Below are 19,637 nucleotides of genomic sequence, written 5' to 3'. Positions count from 1 at the left end.
ATTTGAAGAGGGCCTGAATAGGGAAAACTGAACTACATTTGCTGCTGGAGATAATAAGATCTTGCCTTTCTGCCCTAGAGACTAAGTCAATCAACCTTTGCCACGCCTCTCTTCCTCAGGCTAGGAATCCCCAGTCACGACTTAGTCTTAGCCCAGGAGAGACGTGGTGAAGATTGGCTCTTGTTTCTAGCAGAAAGACAAAACTGTGGATTTTCCCAGGTTGTACCTTTCTTTCCCTTCTCTTTTGTATTTTACATCCGGCTCCTGGAAAATAGTTCATCTTGTTGCTATTTTGCTTTTGGGCTACCATGGTTAAATTTCTAAGGAGGACGTGCTATCCTGTATTTCAGGCATCACTGCCTCAGTCTCTCCTTTTGGTGGTAATCTTGGAGACACTTTTCCTTGGACTAAACAAAACATTTGGCTTCACGATGAGTTCCATTGCAGGCATCTTGTTCTTCGTGCATTAAGCACCTATAACTGTTGAGAGGCATTCAATGTTCTTCCTTTAAAACGAAAACAAATCAGAAGCACATGACACGTCCCACCTGGATTCTCAGGGCTCCATTAGCTGCTGTTGCTGCTTTCAAATTATTTTGAGCAGTTGTGTAAGTCATCTTATTCCCACAATTTGTGGGATAATCAACACAGAATGCAAAAAAAAAGAAGTAAAAATGTTCCAGCTTTACCGAATAATGAAGTTTGACAGCATCACAGACCAGAACTGAACACGTGCTGTTCTTTCCTCTTCAATAAGGAGAGGATAATACCCCACCCCTCTCCCAAATATATGTTTTATATCCCCTTAACGTCTTCAAAAATGTCTTGGAAATTATAGTTTAGTGTAGTGCTGAAATTATACAATCAGATGATCCAGGTTAAAGAAAGGGTCTTATCTACTGTCTTGTTTCTTAGGAGAATAGCCAGAGGGGTGTTTTGTAGGAACCCATAAGCACTTCTTCTTTGGCCCCAACAGTTAATCCTCTATTTTGCACACTCAGAGAATCAGTTATCAGTTTTATGAAACAATGCAAGGTAAGGGCAGTGTCTGCCATTAAATGTTTTAGTCCCCTTTTGGGGGGAGGGGTTCATAATCGCAATTCATGCCCTGTTAATTGTCCTTTTGCAAAAAAAGGGTTTGCATTTTCCTGTTTTAAACTTGCTGTTTGCCTGGACCTTAGTTTTAGGGCAAACTAAAAAAGGTAATCAATTACTTTGTCAGAAAACCGGAACCGAGGCCTTACCTAACCAGTTCCCTGGTTCCTCAGACAGATCTCACCCTTTCTAATATTCCTTTTCAACGGGGCCTGATGTGATGCATCCATAATTGTGTGCCAAGCAATTGCAATCTGGTCCATGAAGAGTGCTAGTCCTGGCAGTGTCTCCAATTTAATATTAAGTGCATTGCAGCTGAGTAGCTGGCACCAATAAGAGTTCTGGCATTCCTGAAATCTGTGTTTGAGTGCTCAGTTGGGGGGAGAAAAGATCCCAGATTAATGCAGGGGGGAAAAGGAGACTTTATAAGTGGAATATCGTTTTAACTTTCCTGCAAGCACTCGAGAAAAGCAAATGCTTGGAATGTTAATGGGTGTTGTTTGAGGGAGGGGATTCACCGAACTGGATTTGAAGTGGACTTACAGAATTGTGACTTTTGTTAGCGCTGCCTTCGCCTGTCTTATTAGCAAGACTTTTTATTTTTTTAATTAGTTAAACTTTACTGCTGTAAGATCAAAATATGGGGGGAATCTATTTAATTCATGTATTTATGCCCTGCCTTTCTTTTCTCAGTGCAGCCTTGTAATCTGCCAGACCTGTGAAGGAGGAGCCCAGGCTGGGTCTTGCGCCTGTGTTAGGATAGAAACTCATTTCCTACATTCAAAGCCCACCATGCTGGTTACTCCAGGACAGAAACCCACAAACTGAGCCAGATCGGGGTATAGTGGATGGAGGAGCAAACTCAAGCTGCCTCCCTCCAGGTCTTAATTATATAGCACTTGCTATATATGCAATTGCAGATGAAGTCTTTAAAACATATTTCTTTTCATTCTGTTTCAAATTCTTTGCCCCCAAACACAGGCAACCTCCACCTTCCAGGCCTACTGTCTTTGTAGATTGCAATTCCCATCATCCCCTGTAACCTATCTTATTTGGAAGATGCCAAGACTGTCTGATGACTGGTGGGGTGTCTTCCTCAAAATGTGTAGATAATCTTCTAAGCCTTCTATACAGTGGTGCTTGAACCATTCAGGATTTTCAATATTTCTGCATAAATATGATCTAATACATGATCTTCTCTCCACCCTCCTAAGACTAGTTAAAGAGAATCCACACCACCAAGTGATCAAAAATTATATTTGTTCATGCATTTATTGAGGAAAATGATCTGAAGCTACGTATTTGTGTGTTGCAAAAGTAGGCAAATCTTTGCTTTCAGTAACTGGTGTGCCTGCCTTAGGTAGCAGTAACTAGAACTAAACATTCCATGTTTTAGGTCACTTGTATGCAGAAATATTGAAAATTCAAGGGAGTTTGCAACTTTTCCACACCACTGCAGCCCAAAACAGATCCCTGCACGAAGAACAGGCAGCCCAGTAAGAAAGAAATTCCCCTCCCTCACCAGGTATTTGCACGCTGCTCCCAGAAGTCCTTCTGTCATCGTATCGGGGGAACAGTTGGATTTTCTCCTGTTCCTTCCCAAAGGATGATGTGAGGCAAGTTTGAAACCTTCTCTGTAAATCTCGGTAGGTAAAAATTAACCAGGCCCTCTTTTTAAAGAAGGCTGGGAGGCCCAGTGCTGCTCACTAATTGCAGAGCGCAAGTTGTGTTCTTGAGGACATACGCACAAGCGAATTGCTTTTTCCACATTATTTAAAGCTCCCATGCTGCTCCAAACAGCTGGGTTCTTCCATTCCATACTAATAGAGCCCTGGGTTTATGTTCCTTTGCTAAAAGCACAAGTGGCAGAGAATGTGAAAGGCTAAGATGGTTGAGATCTCTGGCTCAATTTTATTTCAGACTCAGACTCGGTGCTCGCTTTATACATTCCCTTGAGCCATAATGTTCTTTGTTAAGTTTTGGCATATTGTAATGAGAACTCCAGTGGTACGGTTTCACACAACATACGACTCTGGCAATTTTACTTAAGATGCTCTCCTGTCTTAGGCATCTCGGTGGGAAGGTGAAGCTTGACATGCTGGGCGCCCATGGCCAGGGAGGAATGGCTGAAGAAATAACCCCTGACTTCCTTCAGGGACAGGGGGCTGACCAGTGCTGGAAATTGACAGGACATCATAATCCAGCAGGGCTCTTTTTTTAAAATAGTGATTTTATTAAAGGTTGCAATTACAAAGGTAAGCTACTACAAACTAAAAAAGAATAAAAAGAGAAAATGGAAGGTGCACAAAAGAAAAAAATGGAGAAATAGAAAAGAGAAAAAAGAACATGGTAAAAAAGACAATATATATATATATGCAGGTCTTGGCGTATTCAGGTCTTTTCCCGTGTAAGATTGAGAGTATCTTGGTGACGTTTCGACGATATAAAGAAGTGACTTCTCCCTTTATCACAAATATAAACAATTTTAGTAAGTTATCACCTCCTCTTAGAAGACAACAAATGATCTCTTCTTCCCATATCCCATATCTTAAAAAAATAGGCAAAGCTTTCCCCTGTCCAGTCATGTCCGACTCTCAGGGGCAGGGCTCTTCTCCGTGTCCCAGCTGAGGGAGCCAGCCTTGTCCAAAGATGCTTCCATGGTCAGGTGGCCGGCCGAGGCACATGGGACGCCCTTAGCTTCCCACTGAAGGGGGGAGCTATTTATCTACTCACGTTTACATGCTTTCAAACTGCTAGGTGGGCAGCAGCTGGGGCAAGAACAGATGCTCAACCACCATTCAGTATTTGGGTCTCAAACGGTCCATCTCCTGGCTGGCCAAGCCCCACATCTTCATCACTAGGCCACTGTGGCCCACATACCCCATCTCTTAGCTATAAAGCAAATCCACAAAGCCCCATCATTTCAGTCCTGCCAGCAAAAGTTGATTAAAGGTTACCAGAGATAATGGCACATCTACTTTAACCTCGATCAAATAAACCAGCTTTGGATTCCTTCCTTTTACTTCTGACTTCTTAATCTTTATTTCATCAAATAATGTTGTAGAGCAGTGGTTCTCAACCTGTGGGTCGGGACCCCATTTGGGGTCGATCGACCATTTCATGGGGGTCGCCAAGCAAGGCTGTCTGCCATTTTTTTTGTCCACCATTTTTTTCCGCCATTTTTCCCCCTTTTCTGGCGGGTGCCTTACCTCCCTTGGGCTGGGCCAGCTGGGGGTCGGCCTGCTCTGTCTCTGCCGCTTGCCAGCTACGCCTCGGCCGGCGCAGGGGGTGGAACCACGCATGCGTGGTGCTCCCGGGCAGGGAAAGTCCTCGACTTACGACCGGTTGGGTAGTCCTCAACTTACGACCGGTTTAGTCCTCGACTTACGACCGGTTTAGTCCTCGACTTACGACCGGTTGGGGTCGCGGCATTAAAAAGGTTGAGAACCACTGTTGTAGAGTTTGATTTCTTTTTATTTTTTATTTTCCCTTCCTAAAAGATTCTTCAAAATTTTAACAAATCTCTTTTGTAAATCTAACATACGAAAATAATCCAGTAAATTTTCCAATAAACTCTTTGGTGTATTGTTTATACGTGCCTTTTAATTCTTAAAACATCAGCCAGTTTCTTTTGTATGTTCAGTATATCTTATTCCATATCATTCTTGTAGCCTGTCATTTGTTACATCATCTTTCAACTCAGTCTTGATCTTGTCAGGTAAAACTTGTTCTTCTTCAATAACACCTTTTAGATGTCTTTCCATAGAGGCAGGTGTCACTGCTGACACTATTAATTTCTGAATCCATTCTTCAAAAATATCCTTCAGTGTGTCTGTTAGCATAGTTTGCTCCAGTCTGTAATTATTAGTTGAGTTTGTGTTCTTTAATTGTAATCTTTAGTTCCCTCTAATATCCAATTTTTAAAATAATATTTTTATATATTTTTAAATATATATGTATTTTTAAATGTGTGTGTGTGTGTATTTAAAAATCAAAACAAAAGCACTTTCCCATAAGGATTCCTTATAAATAATTCCAAAATCTTAATTCAGATTTATCTGGACCCTTAGCCTAATCACCCTTTCGCTGTTTATCCCCCCCCCCAATACGTTCTTAAATTTGTACTTAAAAAATCTCTTTTGCTAAGAATTTATTTATTATCATTTATTAAATTTCTACACAGCCCATTTCACCTAAGTGACTTTGGGGAGTTTATAGCAAGGCTTGGAGGGAAGCTTAGCTGTTGCTGTCAGTACAAAAGTTCTTAATTGCTGAAAAGTAGGTGAACGCAGTAACCTTTCAAAGGCGCCGACCGTGATTGGAGCAAGTTGGCTCACCTCCCAGAGCTCCAGGGAAGAGGCTGCTATCTTGTGATCCCCTCACAGGCATTTGTGGGCCATCCCAAGTCCAGAGAGTTCTTGTCTAGAGAGGTTCAAAGAGTGGCCTACTCAGGGACTCTCCGTTCCTCACAGTGGTCGTGCCAACGTCCTGTTTCGTGGCACTCTCTTCGGTCTGCCCTTTCTTTCTCCAGGTGCCCCAACGTGGCTCTTTTTAGGCTTCTCTGACCTTCCCTTTAAGTTTCTTATATGGATTTCCCCAACTAAATTGCTTTGATACACCACACAGAAGAGCTTCTAGTGCTAGATAGCATCAAGAGAGACGACTTCACGATACCACGTCAAATATCTTCATAATGAAACTCTCATGACAGCACTTCTTCTTCCAAACGCCCAGTCTCTGTCTTGGCTCGCTTTCGGCTACGGGAGTTACACCCAGAGGGTCCTAATGAGCCTCTTCAAAGCAGCATCACCTTTGTAGGTAACTAAAGTAGCAGGTCAAGCTTGAGACACAGAGTTTCCCTCATGTTCCTATGCCGGCCACGTTGGAGGGCCCTTCTGAGATGCAATTCCAAGAAGCCTGGAGAGCACCAGATCGAGGAAGGCTATTGTTAAGTCCCCTTTGAAATGAGGTCCTGCATCAAATTCCAAACAAGGCACCAGCAGTGATGGGGCAACTCATCACGGCCATTTGCAAGATAAGGTCCGACTCCACAATGTTCAGCACTCTCCAGAAAGGAGGCTCAGAACAAGTTGTTTGGCTTGGGACATAGCTGTTACCTGTGATAACAATTTAAGCAATAAACTGTATTTTAAAAAATACATTGAAAGGGAGATCTCATTTGAATGGAAATATGTATCAGTTATTATCCCCAAGCTGGCCTTAGGAAAGCATGCCACAGCAGGGTTTAAATGCAGGAACTCTAGGGGAAGGAATTGTTCTTAGCAAAACTTCTGAAACCTATGCCTGAATTAATAATATGCGTCAAAGTGCTACTTTTGTGCCCTTTTTCACATGTGGCATGTATGATGGAGTTCTTGGGATTGTACCGTTTCAACTAGCAGGTCAGGTGGGGAAAGAAATTAATGTCAGTGATGAACATGTGAACCCATCTACAGGGTTAGCTGCATGTCAAATGGGGCATTTCCTTGGAAGCTTGGCATCGTTTCTGTTAGGCTACAACAATATCCTCTCTCTCTCACACCTCAACTATGGACAAGCAACAACCGAGAGACCCAAGAGGGCAGATTCAGATTGCACTTAGCTGGCTTCATTTAGTTTTGGAAGGGCAGAAAATATAGAATAGAATAAAGAACAGAAAAGAGAACAGAAGAGAACAGAATAGAATACTTAATTGGCCATGTGTGATTGAACACACACAGAATTTGTCTCGGGTGCATAAGCTCTCAGTGTAGAGAATCCTCAACTTACGGCCACAATTGAGCTAAAATTTATGTGGCTAAGTGAAACATTTGTTGTGAATTTTGCCATATTTTAAGACTTTTCTTGAGCTGTTAAATGAATCACTGCAATTGTTAAGGACTACCTATAAATACAAACAACAAAGTAATATAACCCAATAGTAGAAGGTAGTAGGAAAGATGAGAAGACAACAGTAATACAGCCCTACTACATGGGTAAAATATCTTTAGACTGTGAGAATTAGGTGTTCAGTAGAGTGATGGCATTGGGGGGGGGGGGACTGCCTTTGGGCCTGGTTGTTTTGGCATGCAATGCTCTATAGTGGAGTCCCAAGGAAAGGAGTTGAAACAGTTTATATCCAGGAGGTGAGGGATCTGCACACATTTTCTCAGCCCTCTTTTTGATCCATGCATGAAAGAATGCGCCACTCAGCTATTTCTAGGAACCTAGAGCCAAGCATTTAGCCCCCCCCCCCAAAAAGAGCCTTATGTTGAGCATCAATGGAAGGCAGGCTTAGTGCATCAGTTGTGGTTCCTGTATCCATTTATGACTTAGTTCAGCCATGAACATAACTAATTAGTAGCCCTAAATTAATGCTCACGGTTTTTCAGAAGTGGCTTGCCATTACCTTCTTCCTAGAGCTGAGAGAGAATGGCTGTCTCAAAGTCATCCAGCTTGCCTTCAGAAGTTTGTGGGTGCTTCATCCCTGGAGGTTTTTAAGAAAAGACTGGACAGCCACCTGTCTGAAATGGTGTAGGGTCTCCTGCTTGAACAGTGGGCTGGACTAGAAGACCTCCAAGGTCCCTTCCAGCTCTATTCTGATTGATTGAATGCCCTTCATTAGGCCATTTCAGGTTTGAAACCTTACCACAAATTAGGGTTCTGTTCTATATTCTATTCCAGGGGTAGTCAACCTTGGCTCTTTTATGACTCGTGGACTTCAACTCCCAGAATTCCTGAGCCAGCACAGCTGGCTCAGGAATTCTGGGAGTTGAAGTCCACGAGTCATAAAAGAGCCAAGGTTGACTACCCCTGTTAATCTATTCTATCCTCTCCAAAGATTGAAGCCCCTCTAAGAAGGATCCCACTCCAAAGGGACCCTCCCCCCTTGAAGAGGAGCGGGGTTCCCAGGGGCTCGTGCAGCCCATGCAGAGGCGTAGAGAAAGAACAGAAAGGAGTTTGCAAAATCTCTGCCCACCCTTAGCAGCAGGTGCGGCTTCCCCCCCCCCCCCCCCCCCCCCCCCCCCCCCCCCCCCCCCCCCCCCCCCCCCCCCCCGTCCTTCTTATTGCCTCCTTGGGAGAGAAAATGGGAAGGCAAAGGCTTTGCAGCTCGCTCAGCCTTCACACAGGCCTCCTGCCAGCATCCAAGGGAAAGAAGCTGGCTCCTGTAATTGCACATTTCAAGAATGGAGCTGTACATGCTATTAGAGAACGGCAACCAGGGATAAACAATGCTGGCCCAAAGCAACTCCTACGCTCCAGAGAGGGGACTTTCGAGCTATGAAAACCAGCCCCCGGACTCCCTGGGGCAACCGATTTAAAGAAACAGGAGTGCATTATGAGCACACAATGGTAAAGGAAGAGCTGTGTATTACACAAGTGGGAGGGAAGTTTCGGAGGGAGAGAGCAAAACACGAGAGGGATTTGCAGCCGGCCTCTGCATTATTGAAGAAAGCTCTGTGCCGAACCGCACGAAATGAGTTTTTATAAGGACAGCGGATAAGACATTTAGCGCACAACAAAAATACTCCCACAAAATGGGGGTATTTCTCCTCCCCCAGAATACTTCCAACAAAAAATTGATACACAGAAACTGGTAAAATGATTTCACAAGTGAGAAATCAAATATTTCAGCCTTGAGTGATTTCCCAATTAGGCATAATATAAACAAAATCCCACATTAAAATTGTTCTGCTTATGCAAATATAAAACAAGAATGGTGCTTGAACAACAGAACAGAGTAACAAAGTTGGAAGGGACCTTGGAGGTCTTCTAGTCCAACCTCTTCCCAAGCAGGAGACCCTACACCAGAGGTCTCCAACCTTTCTCGGCTGGCGGACTGGAGGGAATGGGAGGGGGAAGCATTTTATGCACATGCACACACACAAACGGGGCCGCAAGCATGTGTGACACAAATGGGGAGGTGCTAGCGTCCCCGTGTGACACTTGCACTGCCGTTTTTGCCACATGGGCGCTAGCATTGCCCTGTTTTTCCCACACGGTGCCCCATTTACGTAGCAGCAGCAGTGCTGGCGTGAGTGGGAGTGAGTGTGCGCACTGTCCAGCCTGTTCTGCAGCCTGGTGGCCAGCAGGCCATGGCCCAGTAGTGGACTTCAGCCCACAGGTTGGGGACCCCTGCCTATACCATTCCGGACAAATGGCTGCCCAGTGTCTTCTTTAAAACCTCCAGTGACGGAGCACCCACAATTTCTGGAGGCAAGCGGTTCCACTGGGTTAATTGTTCTGTCAGGAAATTTCTCCTTAGTTCTAGAGGTTGCTTCTCTCCTTGATTAGTTTCTATCCATTGCTTGGCTCACACAGTACCCTAGCAGCAACATCTACCAACAGGATTATTTTCAAATTTCAGCTAGTTAGTCATTGGTGCTCAGTTGGACAAAGAGACCCCATTTAAGTTCCTGCTTCGAAAGGGCAGATCCACAGGTTCTTGATGGGCAAACTGTACTTAGAACAACCATGGAGAGAACATGAATACAACACACTGCACCATAATGATGTTGCCTGGTTTACCAATTAGAGATTTGTGTAAAACCAAACAATTCTAATTTATTTATGTCAGTGTGATATGTGAACCCAGTCATTATGTGATTCTGTTTTGGCATTCAAACATCAAACCCTAGCTGTGCTTAACTTATAATTAGAACACTTATTATTTCCCAGAGTTGATGCCACATTGATTGTAGTACACTGTTTCATACATTTTTTTCAAGTTGATGCTTACCCACAAAGGATTAAAACATCCACTATCTGAACAGGAGAGGAGAAATCTGTGGGAAATGATGTATGTAACCCTGGCCAAACGACAACCTTTGTTTACAAAGAGTTCCAACATTAGCAAGACAATAATAAAAACAATTAAAAGCATGCCATCCTTTAATAAAACCAATTACTACAATTTTCTTACTCATCTGCAATCTCCAACTGGTTTGTACTTCTCTTCTCTTCTATCTTATGTTTTAAGAAGCCACGTGTTAAGTTTTAGTAACTGAAATGGGAAAGCCCTGCTCTCTTGCAGTTCAGTTGTATCTACCAGCAAATTCTTTTAATAAGTCCAGTAGAAAAGAAAGGGTCTCTCCTATGAGAGGGAGAATGTTCAATGGAAAGTCCCATGGAAATGTCCATCTCTCCAACTGAAGCTGTGAATATGAACCTTCAGTGGACGTTGCATATTCAGGGACTGAATGAAAAGTAATGCCATCAAAAGTTGCCAACAGGTGGCAGCACTGATGCATTAGATTAGAAGCTCTGAATGTTCTGTAGCAGGGCTGACAAACTCCTATCACTTGCAATAGCTGGCTTTTGTTATTAGAGGGATGATGACCTAAGAAAAAGCTATATTTTAAGCAGTCCTCTAAAGCCTATGATGCCGGATGATCCCCTACACCAGGGGTAGGCAACCTTGGCTCTTTTATGACTCGTGGACTTCAACTCCCAGAATTCTGGGAGCTGAAGTCCACGAGTCATAAAAGAGCCAAGGTTGCCTACTCCTGCCCTACACATATGAGCATTTCAAGAAGGGGTGAATAATTTTCCAATTCATCCAATGCTACTTCCTTCATTTACTTGTAGCCTCAGACCTTAGCAGTTGAATGTGTGAATGGACTCCATTAAAAGTTCTGTATCTGAAGGAACGTGAGATGTTTGGTATCTTTGTTCTTCATTGTCGAAGTGTAACAAAGTCAGAGCGCCTAGAATTTCCATCAAATTTTAAAAACGGAGAAGGTAAACAATTAATCTGGACATAGTCAAGCGTAGAAGGGGAAAAAGGAGAAGAGGTCCCAGAATTTTAAAATAAACATTTATAACATATTCAAGGTGCAATATGAAACAGAATAGTAAAAATACAACATTTCTAAAATATTCAGCCGTGAAAAATGTTTAAGACAAAACAAACAAGTATTTGTAATAAAAACAAATACATTAAACTGGCCTTCATGTTAATAGTAACACACACACATTAAACAAATTGAACTGCTGGTACCGAAACATTTAAAGAACAACTCTGAATAAAAGGGGTCTTTTTAGCTGAGGGTTGGGCTGCGCTCAAAGCGATCAGGAAGGCCATCAAACCGGCCAAAGTTGCGCTTGCTGCGCTCCACCCACTGGCTGAGACTGAACCTCTGAGTTTTGCTGTGACTCCGTTTGCTGTAGTTCCTAGGTAGGGAAGGCATTTCACACACACACACACAAAAAAAAAAAAAAAAGGAAGGAAGAAAAAAACGTCAGTGCAAAACTTGGGAGACAAAAGAGCAGCGACCCCAACCCTGAAGACAGTCTCCTCTCCCTTTTCCTTGGGGAAGCTTTCCACACGAATACCGGGAGCCCCGCCCGCTCTCTTCAGCCTGGGACCCCATAGACAGAGCAAGGAAACTACAGACCGGATCCTCTTGCAGCTGCCCCTTCCTAGCCTGCCTTCTCTTCACTTTTAGGCCTAAGGCCGGCCGCCTTCTCTTCCCTGACTTTATCCAGTCCCATCTCAAAAACCGCAGCCTCCATGCCACAGCCATTGCCAAACCGACAGGGGAACATTCCTCAAGAAAATGGTATTTTTTTTTTTATTAGAAGAGTGTCAGAGTAACTTTTAACAAACTTTTAACAAACTCAACACCGCCATGTTGATCAGAATTCAAAGCACTATCAGAAAACCAAAGCTAGGATTTGGGGGAAAGGGGAGTTTTTAATTCCTTTGCATTACAAAGGCTTCCTTTGCCGTTTTGAGTCTTCATGAGTTGACAGAACTGGTGCTCGACTTATGACCGCTCACTTAGTGACTGTACAAAGTTACAACAGGCCCTCCCCAAAAGGCATTTACAACCTGGGCACTTGGCAATAAGCCCACGTTTTAGGGCTGTTTGCATGTGGCTGCAATTTACAAAGTTTTGGCTGAAAACCGGTCTTTACTTCTGATTTTCGGCAAAAACACCACAAAGCAAACAATGAATTTGCATAATGATTGCCACATTTACTTAACAATCACCGCAAAAGGGTCGTAAAATCAGGTCAGTCGTGTGGGCAACCTGCTTTACAACTGTCATGACTTACAACTGTAATGGGCAGCTCCATTACAGTCATAAGTCAAGGACTACTTGTCCCGTAGTTCAGCTCTCGCCAGGCAAAGAGAGGAATGTTCAGGCAAGTCAGATTCCGCTGCTTGTTTCTAAAAGTGTTTAGCTAGCAAGTCAAGGAACTGTTCCCCTCCCCTCGATTTTTTCAGATAAAAAGACTATGCTTAGAGTGAAATAGATGCTTCAAGACATTACCTTTCTAAAATAATGACTTTTATAAATTATAAAAATACTCTTTTCTTTTTCAGTTGTATAATTTTGTCCCCAATTTCTCTTTTATTCAATTATTGTTCACCTCGGGGAAATAAATGCTCAAAAATGCTCAAAATTTGTATCTTTAATTCATATGCATCCATAAATCTCCCTGTTATTCAACCACAGTGTGGTCTTTATCGTCCAAATATCAGTACATGTAAGTAAGGATACTTTGCCAACCTGATAGATAGTAAATTCTAGTTCCTCAAAGTTGAAATAATTATACCTGTTTTTACATGCTACGAGATCAGCAAAGCTGCTTCCCAAGAAAAGCCTGCCCCTGAGTTCTGCCTGTCCTCTCAGAGGCATCGTACCTTACGGTCAAGTCTGTTGGGTGGTCGTAACTGGATTCCGATGCGACTGTGTCAACCAGGATGTGCAACTCATGGACTGGGTCTGAAATTCAGTAGAGCAGATGAATCAAAACATGACAGTTAGGAGGGAGATTTTGCAACTAACACTTTGGAATCTATTTTTCGCTAACCAAAGAAAGGAAGAGACAACCCTTACTTTAAGTTGAATAACAGTGTACGCTAAAAGAAGAGTCAGCGGTTTGGGGGATTGCATTTGCTCAGGACCAAGAAAATTCAAAGTGCTGCTTGATTAAAAATACGATAAAGGAGAGATTCTTAAAATCAATTTTTGCCCCAATTTGTCCTCCAATCTGCAGTCCAACACTATTTTAAGCTTTATCAGTCCAACATTTTCTAAGCTACCATTTTTCACCAACTAGTTAGACCAAAACAATTAGCCTAACAGGATACTTTAAGAAAAGGTCAAATCCTCTAGTCATAGAAAAAGAATCTCAAATCAACATCTTAGACAACTAGCAATAGACTGTAGAGCTATGGTGGTGCAGCGGTGGTCGGAATGCAGCCACTGCAGGCTAACTCACTGCTCACTGCCAGGAGTTCGGTCCTGACTGGCTCAAGGTTGACTCAGCCTTCCATCCTTCCGAGGTCGGTAAAATGAGGACTGTTGCTTAGTTTACATATCAATGTATGTTGCAAGTTAATTCATTTAACTGGGAATTCTGGGAATTTTTATAAGCAAAATTCCTTCTGGAACTCTATTAGATAAAAATTGCCACACAAACCTCCATGTCACCTGACCCCCATCTCTAGCCTGGATAAAATGGAAGCAAGCAAGGAAGTCTTTTCTGGAACAAATCCAATTCCTCCCAGTGGAAAGGGTAGCCAGGAACCCAGGAATGTGCTAGCCTCCACTTTGACCTTAGTGATGTTTCCGCCACCCACAACTCCCCTTTTACCTTCGCACTTACCGATGAGAGACGGGACAGAGCTAGCATGGCTAAGGACGGCATTGACGTATCTTGCTTTTCTTGACTCAAGGTCTGCTTCTTGAATTAATATCCGTTTAGGCTTTACAAGACTAGAAGAGGAGGGGAAAAAATAACTATATGCAAATTGTACCACAAATGATCTTCTAGGAAAGATCAAATTACTAGCAAAGTTTTGAAAATTAAAGCAAGACATAATTGCACAGAGGTTGTTCCTGCTACTTTCAAAGAACCCAAAGTAAAAAGGTTTTACTTCCAAATTTTTAAAATTCGTATTCATAAATGAATTGCCTCACAAGACATTGCATTAAACTTCTTTCTAAATAACAGACAATGGGGTGAATGTCTGCTCCATTTTCAGTCAAGAATTCAATTTTAACATTTGCTCCCAGTGTAACTTGTCAACAAACTATAAAATGGGGAAAGGAAAAATACCAGCATATCACCTGCTCAATGAAGAAAGGAAAATGTTAATAGGTAATAAAGAAAAGCTGTAGCAATGCTTTGTTCAGGCTTCTCCAACAAAAATTCTGTGTTCCACCATGAAACTGTGAAGCATCAGGATTAAAGCTTAATCTTGGCAGAAACATGGTCAGGGAAATGTATCTTTACTTGAATTTAAAACCCCAGGATCATATGAACGGCATTCCCGGATACTGACTGAAATAGTTTTTTTTAAAAAATGCTGCCAAATTCCAAAAGGACACAGGATGTTGTACAAAAAAAATGAAAATGAAGTAACAGTAGTAAAGAAATAAAAAAAATCTTTAAAATGGTCTAAGTACACCATATTTTTTATGAAATAAGTCCCTTTTTCTGCCAGCTTCCCCAAAAGGTCAATGGGGGGAACCAACAGGGAAGGCGGCCGGCTGCTGAGCAGGCTGCCAAAAGATTTCCCTTCCACCTCAAAAGAAGGCTGGAATCTTTGGGATGGGAGCTTTCTCTCTCCAGCCCAACCCAGGAGTTCCCTTCCGGGCATGGAGGGGAGCCTCCTGCCTCCTTTCAGGTCCATCCACTTAACAACCAGTATGTCTACTTAAGAACCGTAAGTGGGAGAACCAGGACTGCAGTCATTGAGAAAAGTGGTCTCGTGGGTGTCTTGCTTAACAACCGCTTCGCTAAACAACTGTGATTCCAGTCCCAATTGTGGTTATAAGTTGAGGACTTCCTGTATTTGTCTCGCCAAGTGCTTTGTTAATTCAACATGGATTTTCAAGAACAAATCTTGTCAAACTATTCTTAATTCATCTTTTGAACGGATAATTGCCTTGATTGTAGAATGCTGAGTAATTTATCCTGACTTCAGCACTATATAAGTGATAAAAATACATCATGAGATTCTGATTATTCAATTACCGGTAGTTAAAAATAGATAACATGGCATGCCCTTTCATTCACCATCACCATTTTAGCCATTGTCCATCCACTGCAGGAAACTGCAGGAAACATGTTTCCGCATGTTTCCAACCAAGATGGTCCTAAGCTTTCTTTCGCCAGTTGGGCCCGCAATTCTTGCTGATGTTGTCAATCCATCTCGTTTTAGGTCTCTTTCGCGGACACTTTTTATCCAGTGGGATCCATTCTGTGACTGCCTTGGTCCACCTGCCCTCTCGGTTCTTCTTGCTCTGTGAGCAGCCCATTTCCATTTCATTCCTTTTCTCCCTTGGTGGCATCTTATTCTTTCGTTCGTTCTCTAACCCATGTGTGTCTTTCTCTCTTGTCTTGTGATGCCGAGCATGCCTCTTGCCAGGGCTTTTTGCGCCACTCGTAGCTTGTGCATCGTTTGTGAGGTTAGTGTCCATGTTTCACCGGGGTATGTTAGAGCAGGTAGCACACACTAATCGAAAACTTTTATCTGCAGGCATACGGGGAGGTTGGTCTACGCTTAGCTAGCCGAATACCTGCCAACCACATTTAACACACCGTTCAATTTCCTTTATTGTATCACCTTCCATTGAGATCCATTGGCCAAGGTATATGTAGCGGTCTACTACGTCTAGTTCTTCTCAGAGGACACAGGAAGACACTCTAAGCCAGGTGTGTTTGACCCCTGGCCCACATGAGGCCCTGGACAGCTAGCAATATGCCTCCACAAGTTCGTAAACTTTTATCATCATTATGTGATTAATATACATTAACTATATATTTTATACACAGCTCAAGAGAATTCCTCTTCATTCAATGCGGCTCAGGCAAGCCGAAAGGTGCATATCCAGGTTCTAAGCCTTCTATTCGCTTCCATTTCTGGTGACAGAGAACAGCCTGGTCTCTGATCTAAGCAGATATCTACAGCAGCATCAATGGCCAACCAGGCATGGTTTCATACCATCCACAATTTGTAAAAAATAACGATCAGCGCTATGAGTAGCTACCACTGCCTAGCATCAGACATATGAAAGCTATCTTGAATAGCTTAGATATTGGTTTTGAGGAAGTACAAGCTTTTAGCCCTCTGCAGGATGAAGACTGTCAACTGTTAAAAAATCTTGTGTCGTATTTCAAACAGGAAAAATTCTTATATCCATGGAAAAGAAAAACTGGGATTTGGGGGAGTAGGGGAGGGGAGGGGAGGGGAGAGGAAAATAAGGAAAATAAAATTTAAAAGAAAACCAAAACATGTTAACGGCTTCCAAATCATCAACCTGGACATGGAATCTTCCTTCCGTAGTAAAAGTTTTAGTGCCCACTACCATCTAGTGGGAAGCAAAGGGATAAGACAACCCCATCATACGTCACATATACAAGGCCCTCAAATGCATTTCCAGATTCTGAAGAGTAATCATCTCAATCCATAACCTGTACAAAGCAGGGAAAAACAAATACATTCCAAACTCTGTGGGAATTGAGAAAGCATGCCTAACAGCGTATCACTGGAAGAAGGGGAAGGGGGAGGCATTCTGACCTATTGGTTTTTTTAACATCAGGAACTTCCACACAATCGTTTCTTTGGCCATTGACATGAGTGGACACTGCATGCAAGTCAACAGTATCTAATTCTTTTTCAGGCAGTGGGTTGCTTGTATTCTTGCCTCTGAGCTGCTTCTGACTTTGGGAAGTCTGTCTCTCTGAGGACTGTCCACCCACCGCACCAAATGATTCATGTTCAGCCACTAGTTGGCTTCCTACTGGCAAAACACTTGTCACTGTCTTTATTGCTTCATTATCTATTTTTCCAGACAGACCTCTTTCCAGATTCAAAGAAGCTGTTACGTCTGAACCAGCTTCTGGAATCCTAAGACCATTGTAATTTGCACCAAACTCTGCTCGATTTTGAGAGCTCTTATTCAAATATTTCTCCAAATCATTCGGGAAAGCAGCCCCCTCACTTGAGCTGGCTGAAGAAGCGGCCTGAGGAAGAGGTTTTGTGCTTTCAACCTCATCCAGAGCCCTCAGAGGCTGTGCAGATTCAGGACAAGCTAAAAGGCTACCCCTCTTCACATCCTCACAGCTATTTACTTCAGCTGCTACAAAACATGGGGGGTTTTCCAGATCCTCTGCTATGAGCTCATCCTCAGCTTCACGAGAGAGTCCGGTGGGAGAATCTGGCATGTCCTCATCAGAACGAGCCAGGATGGCGTCATCCAAGTCATTATCCAAGCATCCACCGCTGCTCAGGAAAGAGCCTGGAGAAGCTGCTCTTCCACTGCTGAGGGAATGTGCCTGAAAGGATGAGCACCTGCAGGTCCTACAGCATTGTCTCTTCGCGTCTGCTGCGCCCCCTTCTTCACACTCCTCTTCTAAATGCCTCTTGCTCCCAGAACCTAAAGCGTTAGAGAAAGCAACTTTAAGAAACTACTACAGGAGCAGACAATGCGACTTGGCCCAATGCTGCTTTTCTGACCACTATATTTTAAGGATCCCACCCTCCACTCTCCAGGTTAAAGACTAAGGAAGGATAACCTTATAACTGAAGCCCTGTTTCAATCAAAGTGGTCTCCGATTACCTGCAATCTCAGTTTTGAGAAAGTTCAAGCATGGCTTTCCTCCTCTCCTGAGATTGCACATCCTTGGAAGGAGGCTTCGTTATGCAAATTAAAAGTCAAGCCACCGGCTTGTTGCGTGACTAGAGTAACAAGCTAGCCTCACTGAGCTGCAGACTTCCAATAGACTTCATTTTAATAGGTAGCCTGAACAAATTTACTACAGGGACTGGAGGTCATTTCCTCAGGGCTTCACCTGCAGGTCAGGTTCTGCTGATGAAAGTCTATTCATGAGAGGAAGTTAAACAATACCAAGATTTAGGAAAACAGAAGAAAACAAAGCAGCCCACTGTGACAAAAAGATCAAGTTGTAAGGATAAGAAAACTGCTACTTTAACAGTATCTCAATACTTTCTGTATTTTTTAAAAGAAGTGTGACACTTCCTTGTATTTAAAGGAGTAGTGTAGTGTTTGGTGTAGTGGTTAAGGTTAGAAACCAGATGTAGTGGTTAAGGTTTAGTGGTGTAGTGGTTAAGGTTAGAAATCAGAAGAATCTGAGTTCCAGTCCCACTTTAGCCACAAAGCCAGCTGGGTGACTTTGGGACAGCCATTCCTCATGGCCCTAGGAAGCAGGCAATGGTGAACCACTTCTGAAAAAATCTGGTTAAGAAAACTGCAGTCATGTCCAGGCAGTCACTAGGAGTCAAGACTAATTCAAAGGTATAAATAAGGTTAAAAAATAAAATTGTATTTTTAAGTCTTTTTCAAAGAGGAAATATTTTTAAATGATTTATTGGTATTAGTAAAATTTAATGCCATATGGGTATTTTAAAGGCTGTATTGGTACAGTATGCTAACCATGTTTAATCTTTCTTTAATCTGTTGTAACTTCAAACGGTCACTAAATGAACTATTGTAAGTCAAGGACTGACCATAATGCGATCCATATAATAGGAAAAGTATTCTCAGCAACAAAGTACTAATTTTCCCAGCCAAAGGGAAGATACAGTATTTCTATTTCACAGTGACTTATTTACACCCAAAAAATTTAAAACCAACATTCAATAAACAAGTGTTTATGCCAATTAAATTATGCTTCTAACAATACACTACACTTTCTTGGAAAGCTAAGATATTGTGAATTGTCACTGGGAAGCTAGCTAATAATAAAATGGCAGCCACAGTGGACGTAGTTAATGAAAACATCTCTGCATGCCACAGGATGCTGTCTACGCCTTAGACATTTGCTTCTGGTCTGCTTTCAAAAGTACTGCCACTATCTTCTAGGAGCGCCCAGGGGATATGCAAAGACATTTGTCGGGGTATTAGAAACTAGAAATTTTGAATGAATTCCTATTTAATCTTTGGAGACCAGTATCTATATATTGCTTCCCTACAGGAAGCAATATATAGCAGTGGGCTATTTTAAATTTTACTGTTCTTTTTAAAGTTAGTATGTTTATGACTTTCCTAATTATGGGAGAACAAATGCTAGACATAAACTTTTAAAAGTAAAGACATCTATTAAAAAAAACTAGGTGAGGCGAATTTATCCTGAGGATAGTTCCACTTTAAGGAGAACTTGATCTCTTGGGTCATGGGAGAAGATCCAGACCAACGGTCTCCCCATCTCTCTTGCCAAGAATCTAAAGCTCTGAAAAAAAATCTGGAAAAATGCATTTTGTTTGATATTTAAAAGGCAGGCACAGTAATGTTCGAGTAAATGGATTTATTCTGAGTTTGTTCATATAAATCCCCATTTAATTTTTTTTTTAACCCAGATGGGTACACTACAGAACCGGTTTAAAAGGGCAGCGAGAAGCCTCCTTGTCCCAGCCCGTTTCTCCTCCAGTCTCCCCGCTTCTCTGGGGGCGGTTGGGCCCCAGGTCGTTAAAATCCTTTCTCCCCCCCCCCCNCGGCTACCCCGCCGCCGCCTCTGCCCCCCCCCAAGCACTCACCCGCCGCCATCTTCCGGGATCAGCGCCGGCCCCGCCCCGCCCCGCC

The 19,637-nt window shown here is 42.7% G+C and overlaps 1 protein-coding gene across 2 annotated transcripts; it reads right to left on the bottom strand.

Moving 5' to 3' along the window:
- Positions 1–10,655: 10,655 nt before the first annotated feature.
- Positions 10,656–19,628, bottom strand: S100PBP (S100P binding protein). 2 transcript variants are annotated; one of them, XM_029283281.1, is made up of 5 exons: positions 19,592–19,628; positions 17,390–17,474; positions 13,696–13,805; positions 12,728–12,809; positions 10,656–11,247 (listed from the first exon to the last, which is right to left on the bottom strand). In XM_029283281.1, exons 1-5 carry the CDS (start codon positions 19,599–19,601, stop codon positions 11,115–11,117), a joined length of 420 nt encoding a protein of 139 aa, XP_029139114.1. In that variant the 5' UTR covers positions 19,602–19,628; the 3' UTR covers positions 10,656–11,114. The 2 variants fall into 2 exon arrangements, with proteins under 2 accessions (XP_029139114.1, XP_015667136.1); XM_015811650.1 differs by having other exon boundaries at positions 16,616–17,474; positions 19,592–19,609.
- Between the last annotated feature and the right edge of the window lie 9 nt (positions 19,629–19,637).

This window comes from Protobothrops mucrosquamatus, unplaced genomic scaffold, assembly GCF_001527695.2.
Source record: "Protobothrops mucrosquamatus isolate PMUCROS unplaced genomic scaffold, P.Mucros_1.0 scaffold46, whole genome shotgun sequence".
NCBI classification, from domain to species: Eukaryota; Metazoa; Chordata; class Lepidosauria; order Squamata; family Viperidae; genus Protobothrops; species Protobothrops mucrosquamatus.
The sequence above is the reverse complement of the archived record's forward strand: the minus strand, read 5'-3'. Positions and strand labels throughout refer to the sequence as shown.

Coding starts and splice junctions, on each gene's coding strand:
- S100PBP (XM_015811650.1), bottom strand. Junction 13,806..16,615: donor GATGTTAAAAAAACCAATAG/GTCAGAATGCCT, acceptor CTCCTCTTCTAG/TCTTGTAAAGCCTAAACGGA. Junction 11,248..12,727: donor CCAACAGACTTGACCGTAAG/GTACGATGCCTC, acceptor TTCCCTACCTAG/GAACTACAGCAAACGGAGTC.